At 38.4% G+C, this 20,372-nt stretch overlaps 1 protein-coding gene across 1 annotated transcript in view; it reads right to left on the bottom strand.

The window, feature by feature from the left end:
• The window catches only part of PACRG (parkin coregulated), a 544,435-nt gene that overhangs the window by 206,641 nt on the left and 317,422 nt on the right, over nucleotides 1-20,372 (bottom strand). Inside the window, exon 4 of the mRNA XM_081250477.1 lies at nucleotides 15,321-15,470. Within this exon, the coding sequence (XP_081106603.1) occupies nucleotides 15,321-15,470 (150 nt within the window). The remainder of the gene's footprint in view (nucleotides 1-15,320; nucleotides 15,471-20,372) is intronic.

Raw genomic sequence — 20,372 nt, 5'->3', positions numbered from 1 at the left:
AAATTATTAGGCATCAGCTATATGTACAATTTAGTAACTACAGTCCTTAACTTGTCATGTGAACACTGAATTGTTTTACTTTGTCTATAATAATAAATACAGTTAAACTGTTCTTATAATGTCTATTTTTTTCTACTTTCCTAATTTCATTATAATGCTATCATTATTTTGTTCTACTTTCCTTATAAAGAAGACTTAAAGTTCTATTATTTGTTTCAGGTTATAATTTCAAATTTATTGTTCTGAAAAGTAGCTCTTTTTGAGATTAAAAAAATTAAGCTTATTGAAGACTGAAGCCCACAACTTGTTTCACAATGTTAATTTCTCAACTATCAGCATCATGTAGAGAGTATTGTATAGAAATTGAGCTATATCTATTTTTGGATCCATTAATGTATCCCAAAAAATTCCTTTGATTTTAAAAATGTGTGTGCATGTCCATGTTCATGCAGATTCTAGTTATATAATTTATCTATACATTTTTGACGGATGTTACTTTTATAATGTACCATGTATTCTAAAGTACAGTCTTTGGTATGGCCTCTTCACCCTCTATCATCTTGGTCCATTCCCAAGAAATGGGTAGATACACTGACCAAGAAATCATAAGCGGGGAAAAAAGAGATTCTAACCCTCTTAGAAAACAAAATAAACACATTTTGAATCAAACTAATTTAGTTTTGAATCTTGACTGCTTCTGAATGACCTGGGGTGAAGCACTGAAATATTTCCATTGCTTGTAAACTGGTCTTAATACTTGCTTTATATTCTGGTTGTGAAGATTAGGTTAGGTGAGATACAGGAAAACCCCAAAGAAAGTGGATGGGGTGTGGTGTTCATTCCATTCATGATAGTTTATTTTTCATGTTCAAGATAGTTGATGCCTCACTTTGCAAGTCGAATTAGACTCAGTATATTTAATTAAGTCACTTTAAAAAAATTTTTACGTTTCTGATTCAGGATGCTAATAATGCATCATAGTTTAATTGGAAACAGTTTTTCTTTCTCAAGGAGGCATAAAATATAAAATATTTTAAACACTTGATTACATCTTGGATTTAATGAAATATGGTAAAGTGCTTCCACATATTTTTTGAAATGTATTCTAGGGAGTAAGTTTCTTCTAGAAAGACCTGGTCCTCAAGGTGATTATACTATGTACACTGCTTTTATCGATAATTGTGAGAAGAAATGCCACTGGATTAAAAATATATATTTGAACTCCTTCTGGCAAAAAGAGTTAAATTACATTAGAGGGTAACTTAATACTCTATGTTTGATGATGCTTTTAATCAGGTGAAATTGCTGCTAGTTTTCTGTGTTCAGAGTTTTTCTCAAGCTATTATTGATCACTACTCCACAATAGAAATTGATGATATGAAAACACTTTTGCTTTATAATGCATATGAATTTGTGGGGAAGATTAGCAACAGCTGCTTTGATCTGGCAGCATATAATAATTGTTCAAGTGGATCAATGAAATGTCGATTTACTTCAGTACATTAAATAAAAGAAATCTGTTGATCAAAACTGCCTCAGAACCCCTATTTCTGTCAAACCAATTTACATTTTCAGAGTATCTGGCACTCAGGTTTGGAAGTAGGATCTATTGATTTCTGAGGTCTTGGCTGTGACTCATTTCTGTCATATGACCTTGGGCAAATCATTTGATCCAGTTCTTAGCTTCTTCATCTGTAAAGCAACTATAGCAATTCTAAAAACAATACTTCCCTGTCTTTTCTATTGCTGGCCTGTGGGAATTTTAGGTATGTTGATGGAATTACTCAGGAAATGAAATATACTGTCAGTGACAAGGAACATAAGGTAGGAGAGAGAACACCATTGGCCAACAGACTAATTGGCTGCAGATGCTGTTCTTTTATCACTGGCTAATCTTTTGAAAGGCAGGTTGAACTTCTTGACTTTATTCTCCACTTATATATGAATCATCAAATCCTTAGATAATGTGATTCAACTCTGAGATAACAATAAAACCTTTAAACTCTGTGTCTTGTCACACTCATTCCAAGTTTTGCACATCTGCAGTCTTCTCTGAGTTTTTCATGGGAGTGTAGAGCTGTGCTGCCTTTGCAAAGAGTTTAAAAAATAGATTCATTTTGTGTCCTCTTGAACATATACTTCAAGGTTCCAGTCATGGCCATCTGGACATCAACTTTTGGGTAACTTCATCCAAAGACACAATTCTAAAGATGTCCCCCATGATTCCTGTCCTCTTGTTATTCAATCAAACACTAGTCTAGGTACTGTACTGCTGTAAGAGACTTTTTAGATGATCTTAAAATAGGGAGATTATCCAAGATTATCTGTGTGGGCCCTATGTAATCACATGAGCCCTTAAAAGCAGCTGAGATGTGGCAGGGGGGAGTCAGAGAGATTAGAAGTATGAAAAGGATTTGAGCTGCCATTGCTGTCTTTGAAGATGAAGGGGGCCGTGAACCAGGGAAGGTGGGCAGCCTCTAAAAGTTGAGAGCTACTCAATGTTGAAAGCCAGCCTGGACACGGGGATTTCAGTCCTACAACCACCTGGAACTGATTTCTGCCTGGAAGTAAGATTCTTCTCCAGGATCTCTATAATTAATGCAGGGTAGCTGACACCTTGATTTCAGTCTTATTAGATTTTTATCATATTACCTAGGCAAGCCCACTGGACTTCTGATCTACAGAACTGTGAGACAGGCAAATGGGTGTTGTCTAAGCAGCTAAATTTGTGGTGGTTTGTTATGGTGGCAAGAGTAAATGAATACACTATCCATCCATCCATCCATCCATCCATCCATCCATCCATCCACCCAATCCAACTACTTAGCAAATATTTATTGAGCTAAGAATGGCCAGGATCTTCTCTTGAGCTGATGATAAAGCAGTGACACAGAGATAAAAGTTCTTGTCTTCATGGAATTTATGTTCAAGTAACAATACCCAGATATTCAAAAAGACCCTAGAGCTTCTAGCTCATTGCTGTTTGATCCCATAGGCCTATTTGATTAGAACAAGACTAGACCTCTCAGGCATTCCTGATGATGGAGAATGCACCAGATGAAGTATTGTCCACCATGGCCTAAGTCATATGCATTTAGATGGACTCTCAAATCTAGCTGGTTGGTAGTTTCAAGACAATCTCAGATGCTCTTTGCTTGAGTTTATAAACACAATACACATATCATAATGTAGTTCTTAGCAAAGGTTTATCAGAAATTACATATAATGGAGCTCCTAGCAAAGATTCACCAAAAATTGGTCATAGAAATTCTAAGAGACAGATGATTAACAATATTTGGTGACTATGGTTAACGGCACTGTCTTGTGTTTTTGAAAGTTGCTAATACTATAGATCTTATAAGTTCTCATCACAAGGAAAACAAATTTGTAACTATATGAGATGATGGATATATATAAATTAAATTTATATATAAATTTAATGTGGTAATTATTTCACAATATATACATATACCAAATCAGTTTTGTGTACCTTAAACTTATACAATTATATGTCAATTACATCTCAATAAAACCGAAAATCAAAACAAAGTAAATCACATTAGTTGAAGGTTGTCCACAGTGGGAGTTTCTTCTTATGATCTCCCTAGGAATGGATATGTGTAACTAGGACTAAGGAAGCTGATTCCCCCATTCTTCTACAAGAAGATAATGGTAATGGTGGTAAATCTGAACCTTTATTACATAGCTCACTATTTCATTGGCTCAGAAAATGCATTAAGTCTAAGCAGCACCCTTCTTCCCATTGAAGAATCTCAACAAGTCTACCATCAAATCTAGGATTTTACTTTTCTAAATTTGTGCCCTCACCTCAGGGCCAAGTTACTAAAGAGTGCAGAAGAAGGGGAGGGTGTATGGTCATAAGGAACCTCAAGTTTGCTTTTTTCTGAGGGTGGAAACCTCCTTCGCTCCTCGGGTCTCCCGTGGAGGTACGCATTGATTCAGGGACACAGGGTAAGGCTGCAAAGGAGTCTGATGCATTTGGTAAGTGGAATATAGCTGCATGGCAGCCCACTTTCAATCTTCTAAGATTTTTAGGAGGTTTTGCTGTGCTGGCACATAGTAAACACTCGATTTTTTTTTTTCAGTGAATCAATGAATGATGTACTATGTTGTCCTCCCTTTGGCATCCTCCAACTAACTAGTAAAAACCACATTGTTCTCTATGGCTTTGGAGTTAGCCTAATGCACTTGTCTTTCTGGAGGTAGTGAGACCAGCCTTAAGGGGAGAGCAAGAAGGCCCAGTGCACCATGGCAAGCAATGGAGACAGCTCAGCAGGTGTGTAAGAAAGGTGTACACGTGAGCAGGTTTTAAAAGACTTGTCATCACACTCTTCCCCCTCATTCCACTGTTGCTTAAAATGCTCACAGAAATTTTTAGACGCTTTAGTTGGTCATCATGAAAATATAAATATTGCACTGCTTCCCCCTGAATATCATCATTCTATATTCACAGATCATAAGGAACATTGAAAGGATAACACATATTCTTCTTCTAGACAGACCTACGTCTCGGCCACCTGGTTAGATGGTTATTTATGATATTTATAACAAATCAACCTACTCACACAAGCACAGATAATAATCAATGATTTGTGTTATAAGACCTACGAACTCCTCAAAACCCTTTATGTGTATAAATAAATATCCAACTTTCTTGGAGTAAAAACAAAGCTTGAAATAGTGGGAAAATTACTGGGCAATAATCCTGTTATTATGGCCCAATTATTGCTTTTAAATTTTAACTATTATATCATTAATTTGCTTTTTAGTTTGTGATAAAGATAACTTCAAGGCTCAAGAGATAAATTTTAAGAAAAAAATATAGGGCTCATTTGGGGGAAGTAAAGGTAGGATTGTAATAGGTATGCAAAATCTAAAAGTCATTGAAAGGAGAGTCATTTTTTGTTCATTGCTATCTCAAAATGGATATAAATAGGCTCACAAAAAGCTCATATTAAAGTACTGTGTTTTAGGGAAAAGAAAGTAAACTAATCCTGGAAGGATCCAAAGAGAACTTACTCATAACAACACTGCCATCATTACTTGGAACATGAATTCAAGATGTGCATGAGAATATAATGTAGAAAGCAGGCAAGCAAAGAAATATCAATATTATTTGCAGTTTTTCTAAGGAAATATGTCTACTGTATTTTTCAATTCCTCCTTCATTGATGGTTAAGCTTATGCTGAGCTATATACATTTTTTCCTGTCAATGTGAAAAGTATAGATTTTTGAGGAGGACAATAAAAATGGAAAGCTGATTTCATACTAAGTGGAAAATGCCTCCTACAGTTTTGTGTTTGGCTCAAGTAAACGGAAGCCAGTGTACTGTGGGGTTGAGACGGGAACTGTGGGAACATGGGGTGTGAGGCCAGCACTTCAGCAGCGGCAGGACCGAGGGTTTTCAGGGGACCAGTTCCACAACCGGACAGATCAGGCCTTTAAAGAGAGACACGTGGGGCTTCCCTAGTAGCACAGTGGTTGAGAATCTGCCTGCCAATGCAGGGGACACGGGTTCGAGCCCTGGTCTGGGAAGATCCCACATGCCGCGGAGCAACTGGGCCCGTGTGCCACAGCTACTGAGCCTGCGCGTCTGGAACCTGTGCTCCGCAACAAGAGAGGCCGCGACAGTGAGAGGCCCGCGCACCGCGATGAAGAGAGGCCCCCGCTTGCCACAACTAGAGAAAGCCCTCTCACAGAAACGAAGACCCAACACAGCCTTAAATAAATAAATTTAAAAAAATAAAAAATAAAAAAAGAGAGACACCTAGTGTGAAGACAGCGAGATTTCTCTAAAGGGCGCTGTCGCTGTGCTCTGGGCCAACCCCACCCTGCCGGAGGTGCCACCTGGAGAGCCCTGGGTGCTCTAAGGTGCCCATGGCACCTTCATGGGCGACACGAAGACCCGGGTCTTCCTCACAGTTGAGAAGCTGATGGAGCCCGCGAAGCAGGGCTCCAGAATGTCCAGTGCCAGTGTGAGTGAGCATGTTTTCCGTATGGCAGGGAGCGCTGGTGCGGGGTCATGTCCATGCTGGATGACACGGCTTCCGGGGAGGGGGGAGGGGCCCTGAGCACTGGAAGCGGAGGTGAATGCAGGAAATCGAGCGGAGGAGGGAGGAGTCACAAGTGAACGTGCAGAAGAGAGAGTCACGTCCGGGGCGGGGAGAGCCAGATCAGGACCGAGTGAGTCAGCCCGTGGGTAGCCAAGGTCGGGGGCAATGTACAGGGCAGAAAAAGAGAGGTGAAGCCACTCCACCCCCTTTTCCCACTTCCAGCGTCCAGCCTGAATCAGATCCGAGCTGGGAGAGGGGAGAATACTTGAGCGTAGATCAAGTTTAGAGTTTTGATCAATCTGTTAAAGAAGGGATTCTAAGCACCGGAATTGTGTGTGTGTGACTCAAAATGCTTGAGGATCCCATGCGTGAGTTGAACCATGAAGGCCCCTGCTAAGTTTTATGCAGTGTCAGGGCAAGGCTCCCCCACTGAATAATCCTCATTTTTCTTGTCTCCAACCCCCTTTTAAACTTGCCTTTTAATTGTGTCATGAATAGCGACTATTCAACACAACAATTACACTGGTGACATTCTTATTTTCTCTGCAACGTCCACATAAAGACCTCTAAAAAGTCATTTACTGGTGCTCCTGAAAGATTTGCATATAAAGGAAAATGAGAATGAGACCTTAATTATCAGCAAATCCACAAGAGGTGATGTTTTAGGTGATTTTAAAAGTACAAATTATGATCTGGCTTAATATAGAAGCCTCCTTAAGTTACAGCTTTAGAAATCACTATATGCTTTCTTGGTCAGATTAAGTAAAACTTTCTGTTGCATAAACAGAAAAGAACACTTTTCTCTTGGGCTAATATCCACATTTGGGACCCACCTTGAGCCTTTAAATACATTAAAGCATATTATACAGATTTCTGGAGGCATATCTCAAAAGGCTTAGCTGAGCTGGTGGAAATCTCCTATTCAGAAACGTGCCAGTTTCCAGTGAGCAGTGACGATGCCAGTGGCCTAGGACTGGGAACCAGCTGGGATCAAATCACTTTGTCTGTGGATCCTCTGTGGAGTACCTCAGAGGGGGTGCGAGGGGTGACAAAGCACACATTGCAAACATAGCTTAGCAGACAGATTAAGAAATGGCCAGTTGTCCCCACTCTCTCCCTGCATCTGACCCGGCCCACCCCGGGCTAGTTGAGGCGATAAACCCAGGAAATAAAATCTACCCAGCATGAGAGATTTCAGAAAGACCTACAGAAGAGGACTCCATTCTACAAATCAGAGGGGGATCAGGGGAGGTTCCTGGCAGGACGTGATGTTTGGGTTTGCTTCTGGTGCTGTTTCCTGAGAGTCTTTGGACTGGTTTTAGGTTGGTCCCTCAAGGTCAAGAATCAGGGTGTAGGCCATGTGGCCCATTCCAGCTAGCAGGTCAATCCTTTCTTTCCATAATGAAATTGATTTTTTTATGATTAACTATGAAAATTCGATCCACCAAATTGCCTCTAGTCCGGGACTATCAAGATGTGCCCGGGCGGTGAATTTGTCTGCAATTCGGAGTTCTTCTGACAGTCTGATCCCTTTAGGTGAAGTTACACATTGTGGGAGCAGTGGTAAAACCAGAATGATGTAGCAAATGCAAGTGAACCCGGGACGCCCAGGATGAAACCTGAACACTAAGATTTGGAAAGATTCATAAAAAGAAACTGCAAATATAAAAGCTATTTAGAAACTGAAAGCAGTGTCTGTCTTGGAAAGAGGCTGGGTTTTCAATAGTACATCAGGGCAGGCAATTCTTTGTAAACTTCTGGTTTACCAAGGTAAAGCCGTTTGATTAGGTAAATACTTCTGCCGTCTTCTGAAATGAATTAGGAAATCCAAAGAAGGAACTAAAAGTATCAATCCAAAGAAGGAGCTAAAACTATCTTCCAGGGGTGGGAGAGCTGAACAGTAAAAGTTGATCTCTGATGGAATATTTCTGCAAGTAGGAACAATTAGCATCTAGAAAACAATGCATTGTATTTCTGACTGCTGGCACATTAAAAAAAAAAAAGGATTCTTGAACGTTTATTTTGCATCTAATCACCTGACTAAATTATCATATTAATTCGAATAGATGTCACTTAACTTTCTTTGAAGGAACACAAAACTACATACATATAGTTTTCTCCACAACCTCGTGATGCAGGTGACAGACTTGTAACACCTGCTAGTCTGTAAAGCAGTTTCACTCACGTTTCATCATCTATCCCCTTACCCTCATGCTGCTCACACTCCTACAAAAGGATCTCCTGCACTTCTCTGCGGGTCAATGAGCAGTTTTTCATCCACAACTTGCTTTTCAAATGAAGGAGATTAAGGCGCAGTAACCAGTCCAAAGTCACAAACCCTGAGCCAGGATTCAAAGCCAAGCAACCCTGACACAGAAACTTTGCTCATAAACACTCTCCCATCTCTTGTTTTTCCACACATTGTCCCATCTGTCCTGGTTCACAAGCTGAACCCCTATGTATTGATCCAAACCCCACTCAGGTACAGAGTGGCCTGACCCTCTTGCCCAGCTGGTTGGGCAGGGACAGGCGCAGGCAATGCAGTCTGCCACCCTGAGTGGGTGCCTGGGGTCCTCTGGAAGGCGGGTGGCAGCATGCCCTTGGAAGTCTGGGATATCCCGGGCAGCGCCCAGAGCCGCGAAAGCATTTGCTCACCTCTCTTTGTCAGTCTGCAATATTACCGAAGGAAAAAAAATCTCCTGCTATCTCCTCTACCCCAAACTTACCTAGATCCCTTTCCTTTCTTAACTGAACACCCCCTTCCTGATGAAGGGGAAAGGAAGAGAATTTTTCCTTGTTATTAAAAGGGGGAGTTCTCATCAGGTTTTGTTCAGCCAGTCCTCGTTCAGCGATGAAGATGTGATGGAATGGATGGCACGCGAAACCTCCAACTTTACTCATCAAGTATGGGGCCGCACCTCCACACGTCCTGGGAGAGAGTTACATGGTCTGTCCCAAGTTGAATAGCATCCCCCCCCCCAATTCAAGCCCTTTCTGGAACCTCCAAATGTGGCCTTATTTGGAAATAGGGTCATTGCCGATGTAATTAGTAAAGTTAAGATGAGGACGTGCTGGAGTAGGGCGGGCACCTAATCCAAACCTGACAAGGACAAGTATCTTAATAGAAGAGAAGAGACACAAAGACAGACACACAGAGGAAAATGTCATGTGGAGATGGAGGCAGCCAGTGAAGTGATGCATCTACAAGCCAAGGAGCACTGGACCCACCAGAAGCTAGGAGAAAGGTGGAGAATGGATTCTTCCTTAAAGACTGGAGAGCACAGCCCTGTTGACAACTTGGTTTTGGACTTCTGGCCTCCAGAACTGTGAGACAGTAAATTTCTGTTGTTTAAGCTGCCCAGTTTGTGGTAATTTATTACAGTGGCCCTAGGAAACTAATAAACAGCCTTCAGAACTAGATTCTGATTCCCTTGGTCATCATCCTACCAGGTCATGTGTTTCTAGATATAGATAGATAACTCTGAGAATAATTTTTCCTCTGGGCAGATGCAATCATGAGGGTCTACAGAGAAGAGCAGATAGAGGCAATTTAAAGTATGCACCTGACCCCAACATAATGATAAGATTTCACAGTAGTAAGATGGTCATTTTATGGGCTGACCACATATAAGGTGCATCAAATGAGGTCACAGAAGCCTTGGCTTTTCCCAGGACCATCTGTCCCTTGGGGCTGCTCTCTTGGATCATTGCAGAGTCATCAGTGTTTACAGGTACATGGGTCTACCATCTCCATCCCCTCAGATTTTCAAGACTCTGAAACTTCTGCTTATAAAGAATGCTTGGAAGAAGGGACATTGAACTTGGGGAAGTGAAGATTGAAGGCGTAGGAAAGTTTTATATCATGTTTTGAGGGCCTGTTATTTGGAAAAGGGACTAGATACTATTCTGTGTGGTTTAGACTAGAGAGATAAGCCAGATAGAAATATTTGGCATATACTTCATTCACTGATTTTCTCTTTGGATGTAGGATAGGCTATCTCATGAAATAGTGAGGCTCTTTAGGACAAAACTGAATAAATAAGTATTGGTCATGCAGACTGGGGTAGTGAATAAATTCCACACAAACACATATTAAGCACCTAATTCTTCTCAGTGTGCTACACTCCTCACAGAAAAAAGAAATCCCAACACATTTGGACTATGAAACCAATAGTCTGATATTTAGTAAATGTGGAGAGAGGTGCAGCTCAAAGGGCACCTACATGGATCTCCCGGCTTGGTTAGGATCCTAGGATTCTTTTCAGACCAACTAGTTATATCTGAGTCGAAGAAGAGTTCAGAAGAGATTAGATAGATGCATGATCATTCCAAATCTAACTTTCAGGAATGCTGGAGTAGTATTCTAATACTTTCCTCAATAAACTTAGGACTTTCAAAGACTTTCAAATCTAATAAGCCTAATGATTCCAAAGGAGTTTGAAGCAAATTTCTAAATCATACTAAAAATTGTATAGAATTCCATGGGGGAATAAAGCTTAATTTCAAAATTAAATTAAAAGCTCTGTGAAATAAAATTTATACAAGTCAATTAAAAGACATAAGAACTAAAGACATTTTTGGTGAACAATCAGCTCTTAAAAGATCATCAACAGTTTAAAGGACCATGAAAATAGGTACCATAGAAAAAAAATATCTAAAGAGGGTCTGAAACAGGTTGACTGAGAATTCTTAGGCTCTCCTTAGAAGTTGTTTTAAAAGACTATCAGTAGAAAACAGTTGGTTCTATTTTTTAGAAACTACTTAAATTTCAGGGCGAAAGACCTGGTACAAACTTTCCAAAATGTTGCAAATTTAATGCATTCTTATTTCCTGTGTTATTTAATGTGTCTGAATTTGAATTGGAAATTTTAAATCTCTTTTCATGGACTTCTATTAGTCTATGGCATACATCTTAGAGTATCCTAGATAAATCAAAGACTATTTGATTTCACACATTTGGGAACATGTTATTTCATTATTACATTTACTTTTGCATATTCTGTAACATCAAGTTAATGTACTCTTAGAGCTGCTGATACCTGGAGTCTCTGAACTATATCCCTTAGAGGTTGTTTCAGGACTGCTGGTGCAATTAGAAACAAAAGTACCAAAATAAGGATTGCCTCCCCAAAACATGGTTGTTGGAGAGCCTTCATCTGCTGGCAGAGCCCCTTATTTTAGCTGTAAATGTTTTAATGCCATTTATTGGCTCATGCTTCTCAAATGCAATACACTGCATCATTAATTTTGTAGTTTCATCTCTGAAAGCTATAAATTGAGCATTCCTATTGTCTTAATTTTCTGTAACCTTTAATAACATTTGTGAAAGAGCACAGGAAAGAAGAAATTGTTGTTATAGAAAACTCTTCTTTCTCTTTCACCCCACAGCAGTCACTGGAAAGACAGCATGTCTTAGATATCCAAAATTCACTGTTTAGAATGAAAGAAAACAAGTTCAAGCTTAGATACTAGCTTGAATCTTCCAAAGAGGACCCTGATCCTGGTTTGTCACACTCAGCTTCTCTTTTTAATAAGATAATGTCCTTCCCCCAAACCACACTCACATGTTTGAACTTGCCAGGAAGGGATGGATTTGAAAACCAGTTATCCTTGAATGAATCCCATTGTCCTTAATTTATTTGGCCACCCACCTGGCATTTGGTAGTCAGAAGCAAGGTGAGTCCTTTGAAGCAAAGGGACTGCAGCCACTGGGGAAACCAGGAGGTCATGCCTCACTCACAGGCTCACAGAAATGACCAGGGGATACAATACATTAAATCACCTCTTCAAGCGGCTATATACTAATTTATACAGTATTGCTATATTTATATATAATGTCATACAGGGATAACATTTTATGTATATATAATGTTGTATGATAATAATGACTATCTCATTTAAGGCCAGGCCCCACATGAAGGGGTGTACATTATCTCAAATTGTTTTGCCAACGTTATGAAAAAGACGTTACTATAAATATTTTGTGCAGATGAAGAAATTTAAGTTCAGAGAAGTCACATGATTTGCCTAAGGTCACATCTCTTCTGCTCCCAAATATTACTCTTTATTCCACATTGCAATTCACCGATTTGTCTGTTGTTGTTTTAACTATAGCCTAATTAAAACCTGTGAAAGTATGTCATTTATAAATAGAAATACCAAGCCACTCTTCCTCCTAGACCAGGACTGATCTTGTGGGGCTGGCGGTAAGTTTCATTACCTGTAGAAGTGTGGATGGGGACACCAGTTGGTGCTACCAGTGTCATGTGCTCCCCCGTAGTCTATCTATTTCCCACTGGTCCCCTGGGAAGACTGCTGACATGGTTGTGCATTCATTAGCTACTCAGCCCCTCTGATCATTTCAGAGAAAGTCCAGCTGACATTAAAATAGGACAGAAATTGCAAAAAGGAGCAGGCAGTAGAATTATGCTAAAGCTTGTGCTTCAAGGGAACATTAACAGAAGGATAAGGTCATTATATTTGAAGGAATATTCTCTCTTTCATTCTTTTGGTCATTTATATTGGGTCTCACTCTCAAAAATATTTTGTTGTGGGACTGGAAAAATATATCTTTGAATATGAATTTAACAAGACATTGATTACATGAAGGTAGGGAAAAAAGCAACAGAAAATGAAATTGTTCTCAGATACATTGAAATTAAGGATGAAATATTTTTTCTAATGCTACATGGTGAAAATTTCTAATCTATTTTTAATTGTAACTAAATACATCTGTCACTAAAGACACCTGCTTAAATAAAAATGTATATATGGTTCTGTGAATATGAATAAAATATAATCATAAAGCAAGGTTTATTAAAATGTTACTAAAGCTAAATTATTTTTAGACTGAAAATAGTACTGTAATTGGAAATCCTGTGATAAGTTTCTACTGGTAGAACTGGATCTGTAGTAACAGCCATTTTGAAGAATAGTTTTAAGTTTTAGAGCTAGAATGCTCCAATTTTGTAAGATGACCCTCTGGAAATACAGCAAACTGCATTCCGGCATTGTACTGACAGGTTTCTAAGATAAGTAGAAAATGAAGCTGAAGCTAATAGTTTTTCCGCTCAAATGTCAGAAAGATATTAACCAGAAAAATAGTTGAATGTAGAATTCCTGGTGCATGCATTTAGAAATGTTCCAAAATAATCAGCTAGGTGTGGGACCAATTAAGGCCATGATATAAACTGTAAATAAACAGGGGATGTATTCCTAAACCCAGTCATTGCTTTTGTGAAGCATATGAACATTTGTAAGTTAAAGAATTAAATAAGTAATATAATGAGGAATATGTAGAAACCAACTGTTTTTGTTTAATAGTCTAGAGCTCCCAAGAGATTTATCTGTCTTAGTGGCAGCTGTGCTTATTCTTCTTTACAGGGTTCCTTGAGGATGAGGGAGATTCTAATCATCTTTTGAATATCACTGTCTTTCTTATTTTATGCAAAGATACAAAATGTTGCTTAGATTTAAGTTCTGGATCCCACAAGGAGAGCATTAACGCGCGTGGTGTCCCCCTACTCCTACTCAAGCAAGGGAGGGGGATGCTGGCACTCATCTTCCATGAGAGGCAAGTACAGAGCAAATGTTTATGGAGGGGAAGAGTTACAGAGAGGCAACTTTTGCAGCTAAAAAATGGAAATAGTAATAGTACATACATCATAGGTTTCTGTGAGGACTATTGAGGAAACATTTGTGAATCACACACTTCAAAAGTGTTAACTATAACTGAGACTTCTGGGGGTGAGTGTTCCCTGATTCTTCCATTTCTGTCTTTATCTCTAGCATTCCTGTCTTTATATCTATCTCTTATTTGATGCCGCTATGCAGTAAAAATATGAATTATGAATCAAGAATATTTAAGCAAGTATTTTCCACAAAGTAGAAATGCTGTTACTAAAACTTTCAGTTTAGATCGTAAAAGACTGAATTACTAACACCCAGTTTTTACTTTTCTGAAAGAGTGACCATCTCATCTAAATGACCACATTAACTCTGTAGTGTTTAGGTATTTTGGAGTGGATATCAATTCATTCTATTATGAGCATTCTTAAGCTCCCATAACCCCAGTTGAAGTCCTTTTTATTAAAAATGTTTAATATTAAACATATAGGTAGGCCCTACTCCTGAAAGACAGCTAAACACTCTGATGATCCCATGATTTCCTGAATAGTCTGCCTGATTAGGGAGACTTTTAATAGCAATTTAGGAAATATATGAAAAATAATGATTCCAAAAACAGGACTTCTTTGTGATTGAAGTTGTCATATGTTCAGTTTTTAGTTTGATTTTTTCTTGTCTGTACAATAGCAGATCATGTTGCAAAATTTTCATGCACTGTTCCACTAAATTACTAACTTACTTACATGGCTGTCAGAAATTAACTTCAAATGTTGACTTACACCATGCATATGAGAAGTATGGAACTTCAAAGTTAGCAACATAAAAGAAAATTAGATTCACATCGTTTCAAGAGGTACAAAAGGAAAATCACAGTGTCAATGAACAGATGTACATCCACTGCCTGCCAGGAGGTCACCACAACTAGCTAATACCCTTGGGTGAAGCAGATTCACTTCAGTGTATCAGTGCTTTCCAAACCTTATAGAACACTATTTTAAAAAATAAATACATCAGCACATATATATTTAATCAGTACACACCATCAGCTAAGTAACTATGAATCATCTATCTTTCTTTTTTTTAATAGAAACAGAACTTATATTAAAACTCTCCAAACCGCCTGTACCAGATTTTAATAATATTGCTTTAAAAATTCCCCTTAAATCAATTAGAAAAACTGACTGTAATTTTAACAGGAAATACCTAAAGGTAGAATTACTATCAAGAGAAAGGACAAACTCAAAACCTACTAACGTATTCAAAAGACAGTTAAAAAAAAGTTACAATTTAATTATGGGAAGATTATAGAACTGTTTCAGTGCTTCTGTACTGAGTAAGTAAGCTGTACATGTGAGGAGTAATAAATGAAATTGTTAATTTTACTATTTCCCTAGGGAGTGGCAGGAGAAGAGGTACGAGTTATGCTATTAGAGGTACGAGGTACAAGTTATGCTATTAGAGGTATGCTATTAGAGAAGAGGTACGAGTTATGCTATTTATCCATCTCCGAATGGATCTTGGTTTAATAATAAATCCTAAGTGTGTTGCTAATTAACTCTACCTCAAACCACTCCCTTTCTTAGTGCTTAAAAGACATTTTGACTTCTGGGATAACTCACCATTCATATTCTTAAAGATGTTGAGGATGGGGAGGATTTGACGGTAATAGGGCACCAACGCTTCACCCACCATCTCAGCTGACACAACCAGATGCTGTAGGACTTTGAGAGTGACGCAGATGACCTGTCGGTTTCGGAGGTTCAAGGCATCTATACAGTAGGAAAAGGAACAAGCCAAAAATAGAAAGCATTCATTTCTGCAATGTTAAGGGAAGTCGTCTCGTAGACCACTTAATTAAACTGTACTCTACTGGGGATCACCAATGGGATGAGCCTGGGTTATTACAGCTTTGAATGATGCACTGTTAATGCTATAAACAGGATCTTGTTTGTGTATTATTTGTTCTCCCGACTTGCACTGATTCCTCATCAATCCTAGGAAAGCAATTCATTGCCCTTCACAGAAGAGGCTGGTGATGGACAAGTAGCATGAAAGGCAAAAGATCAGTTTGTGTCGCTAAAGGACCCCGTGAAGGTTGACAACACATAACTTTTTATGCAACAATCCCTTACAGTTAGCAATCCATGCTATGCTTAAAACTATTGCCATGAAAAAACATTTTTGGGGGAAGAAGAGACTGGTTATGCTGTGTATGAGTAGAAACCACAGACTGGTTACAAACATCGAGAACATTCTTGGTAGAAGTGACCATAAAGTGGCTATAATTAGACTCTCAAGAAAGTAGGGAAGAAAAGCAAACATTTTTAACGTTCAGAACTTTAGAAGGAATTAACTGTATATAACTAAGATACCAAAGGCATACAAAATGTTTTTAAAGAACAATTCTGAATGCACAGTAACAAGCTGTACTGCAGAGATAGAACAGGAGACAGTAAGTTACCTGGTGTCCCCCAAGTGCAGGGTCTGGAAACCTGCTCCAGTGGGGATGCAGAGGCCCAGGGACAAGGACACTGATAACTGGCTGTATAAACACGGCCAACTCCCCCACACTTTCTTGGTCCTTAACCATGGGAACCTATTATTTACTTTCTAAAATGGCCAAAATTTCTATGATTTAAATAGAAAAGCCATATAAAGCATCTATTATAGAAGGTCAAAGGTGGTGACTGATAAATTGCAGTGCCCAAGACTACTTCAGGACAAAGTCAGAGGCTCTTATTTGTAATATTCTACCTTCTAAAGAAAAAATTGACTATGACTTTAAAGCATGTGCCATTTATGTAGGGACAAAAAGAACCAGTCCATCCAAAGGAATGACACCACGGTCACTGTACTTGTGAGGCAGTCCTAGCATTGTTCTTGAACTCCAGCTCACATTTCCAGTAGCCTGTGTCTTGCTATCACCTCAAATTCAGTTTGTTCCAAAGATAAGTTTCCCCCATAAACTTTATCTTTTACCTGTTTACCCCATATTTGGTATTGATACAACCAGGTTCCCAGGTATCCAGGGTCAAAATCTGTTTCTCATCCCTTGCATTCTTCATGTTGTGAAGTCATCTTATTCTGTTTTTGAAGTAGCTCTTGAATTTGTGTCCTCCTCTCACCCTCACCTCTACCTTTCTACCCTGGGGCTCCATCCTCACAACCTCTCCCTTGGTCCTGGGTCTCCATCCTCACCACCTCTCCTCTGGTCCTGGAGCTCCATCCTCACCTCTACCCTTCTGGTCGTGGGGCTCCATCCTCTCCATCTATCCTCTGATTCTGGCCCTTAGAACTCCTCTACTGGAGAACTGCCATACCTTCCTAACCCACCTGCCTTCTTTCTGTCTTTCTCCACTCCCTCAACCTGTCTTTTCACACTGCTGCTGGATTCACCTTCTTAGAACATATTTGATAATCTCTCTACCTGCTCAGAGAGTTCAGAGTCTCCCTCACACCATTTCCTACAGAATAAAGTACAAACTAGCCAGGCACAAGGGTGACACTTAAGTTAAGTTTGAACCAAACTAAATTCTCAATTGAAAATACAAGAATATAAGGTATCATTTAGTGGTTTCACAGCTATTCTCTTTGGAATCACTAGGAAGTGTTTAAAACTAAAGTGTGGTCAGCTTCATCCCCTCCAGCAAAAAAATGGGGGTTGAGGTATAAAAACACCTCAGGGCAACCCCACAACTTCTGGTCCAGTTCAGACTACATTCCTGCTTGGTTTGAAAGCAAACACAAATACAATGAATAGAGAAGGCTCAGCTTCAACTCAAGGAACCAAGTTAAATATAACTATGGAATTTGATTGCACGATGGCTCATTATTACAGCATTTAGACACACTGCAGACCATACCATATATTCTGAGAAATAACTAAAAATAGAATGCTATAATTTAGCCTAAAAGCTGTAGTAATGAGATGCTCAAGAGCAGAGCTTCAGAGAACCACGGGAAGTTGGAGAGGGAGAAGGTCAGGTAGAGTGTTTCGTAGTGGTAGTGGGGATCCTTTCTTCTGGTCTTATCCAAGCTAAAATTGTTTTGTCTTTTTAGGAAGCCAAAGGTTATTGATCCCTGCTTACTGATGCAACTTCGTTTAACAGAAGAGAACTGGGAGCCTGCAGAAATGTCATTCTAAGTATTATGGGCATTGGACATTCTTTCAAAAAGTCTACCAATGAAGCTCAACATGTTTAGGGTTTGGTGCTGCACAGATCTGTGTGATGGTTCATATACTAGTAACTAACATGTATTGGGCACCTCTATATGCCAGGAATTAAACTGAGCACTTTACATATATTAGTTTACTTAATCCTCATTCATCAAATATTTATTGAGAATGCATTATGCACCAGTTATTGTTTTAAGAATTGGAGATATAGAAGTGAACAAGACAGTTATAGTACTCAGCCCCTTGGGACTTACAATATAGTATGGAAGAAGATATTGAACAAATACTACAAGTGTGTTGAGATTTCATAAGAAGGATATGGTATTTAAACAGCAAATCCAAAAGGCATTCAGCCCAGCCTACAAAGTAGGGAAGGATCCCAGACACAGGTAAGGACCTAAGGGATAAGTAGATGCTATTAGGATGAAGGAGAGGGAACAGCATGCTTGATTGCCCCCTCTTGGATAAAGGACTTCTTTTATAAGGTCTACTCCAGCTCATAGGGATAAAATTCTACTTAGCGATGTGGGAAAAAAGCCCAAGACAGCAAAGAAGCAGTCTTCCAAATGCTTTTATCATTGTGTATATGTTTTCCTTGGGATCATTTAGAAATGGTGGGAAGAAAGATGTGAGTATGTGTAGATGTACATAAAAGGAGAGCGAGGCATAGTACTTTCCTCCAAGCTAAAAGAACCCTAGGTCCTGTCTTGTCTTATCAGCCAAATAGAAACAGATGTCTAAAATCCTGGGTTTCTGTCTTTTCTTACTATTCGTCCCTCTATCCCACCCCACTTCTTAAAAAGGACTCACAGCCACATCCAGCTAAATATTTTATAAATTGCTTGGTCAGGAAGGATTAGACATCACAACAGAATTACATGAGTTTGTTGTTTTAATTTTTTATATATTAAAATAAATAAAATTGAGTGTATATAATTTCATTCCATTTTGTGGGTTTTTTTTTCAAGAAAGCCTTTCTGTTGACACTATAAAGTCACAAGTAGGAGAACCTTTTGAAAGTATTAGAAGAGATGGCTATCTGAGCATGTGTAGAGCCCATCTGGTGACTGCAGAAAAGATTTTGGTGGCTGTAGTGCCTACTGAATGCTGGCTTGTCAAGTGCGCTTCTTTTAGAGTATACATGCCAAAGCTTGCAATAAAACAGGCTAAAGTATGCTCATCTACTACCAATGTTAGAGAAGAGTCTTGCCATATAGAATATAGTAAGGAGTAAACCTTTTTACATATATGAGTAATAATAACATCGAACTTTTGTTGATTAGGTTTATCCCTGTACATATGGCTAATTGATCACCTGGGGATAAATTAATAATCTCTCTCACCATGGATAGTAATAATAGCTATTAAGAAATAATTATTTTATCTCATTGCAACACTGACTGAGTTAACATGTTGTGAAAAATGTTATTGAATTGACAAAGACTGACAAGTAAAATGCTTCAGCTGTTACTCTTAATGACATCTAAAATGGAACCCTGAGGCATCATCCTAAATGACCAGGGACTGGCTCTAAAACTTCTGCAGTAGCTGTGAAATAGAGCCACGGTATGCGCTAGAAAAGCCCCTCAACTTCATCTAAAAGGGATTTTTTTTATATTGCCCATTTTCACTTCAGTTCCTCAGTTCTATTTTTTTCCTCATTCTTGGGGAATTAAGATATACCATTAAGTTGGAAGTCTTTTTGTTCTTACTGTCCCAGTAGAACTAAATAAAAAAGGGTGTTTTTTTTTTGAAACAAAATTCTTTTCTTTTGAAAAAGTATGTTAACAGATATAAAGAGAATATGATTCTATAGCTTGAAAGAGAAGAAATGTGTTTATTCTTGTGTTGATGGGCCTGAAAGCAACTGTCAAGATTTAAGTGAGGACTCTGAACTCAAGATTTAAGGTTTTGAAAGGGTCTAACATGAGAAATCTACTGACAATATAGATCAACCAGGGGAAACTTTATATTCAGAAAATTAGATTTCTATTGTACTGCTTACTGCTTTCAAGTATAATCAACAAGATAGAGCTTCCAGATGTATAGAAATTGTTGAAGAATAAGGAAAAAATAATTTAAAGTCAAAGTAGTAAAACATTCATCTTAGATGGTTGTAAGTTACATGTATGATTTTCTCAAGCATAAATTCCATTATTGCTATGATTTTTTGCAAAGTGAGAACATTTTCTACTATTAGATATGATTCACTACTGTGGAATCAGGAATAGATGGAAATATTTCTACTTCTTTTAAAATTGGATATACCAAACAAAATGTAAAAGCAAACAATAAATTCTAAAAAATATTTTTGACATATGGTATAAATGTTAATATCCTTGATATACAAATAGCTACCACAAACCAATAAAAGATTGAAACTGCTAATTTAAAAAATGGGCATATAATATAAATAGACAATACACAAATTAATAAATACGTGAACAATTACTATTGTAGAGTTTTCAACTTCATTGATAATCAAATGAAATGA

The sequence above is a fragment of the Mesoplodon bidens genome (assembly GCF_964165515.1).
Source record: "Mesoplodon bidens genome assembly, chromosome: 12".
In the NCBI taxonomy this organism is placed as follows: Eukaryota; Metazoa; Chordata; class Mammalia; order Artiodactyla; family Ziphiidae; genus Mesoplodon; species Mesoplodon bidens.
This window is presented reverse-complemented; position numbering and strand designations above follow the sequence as displayed.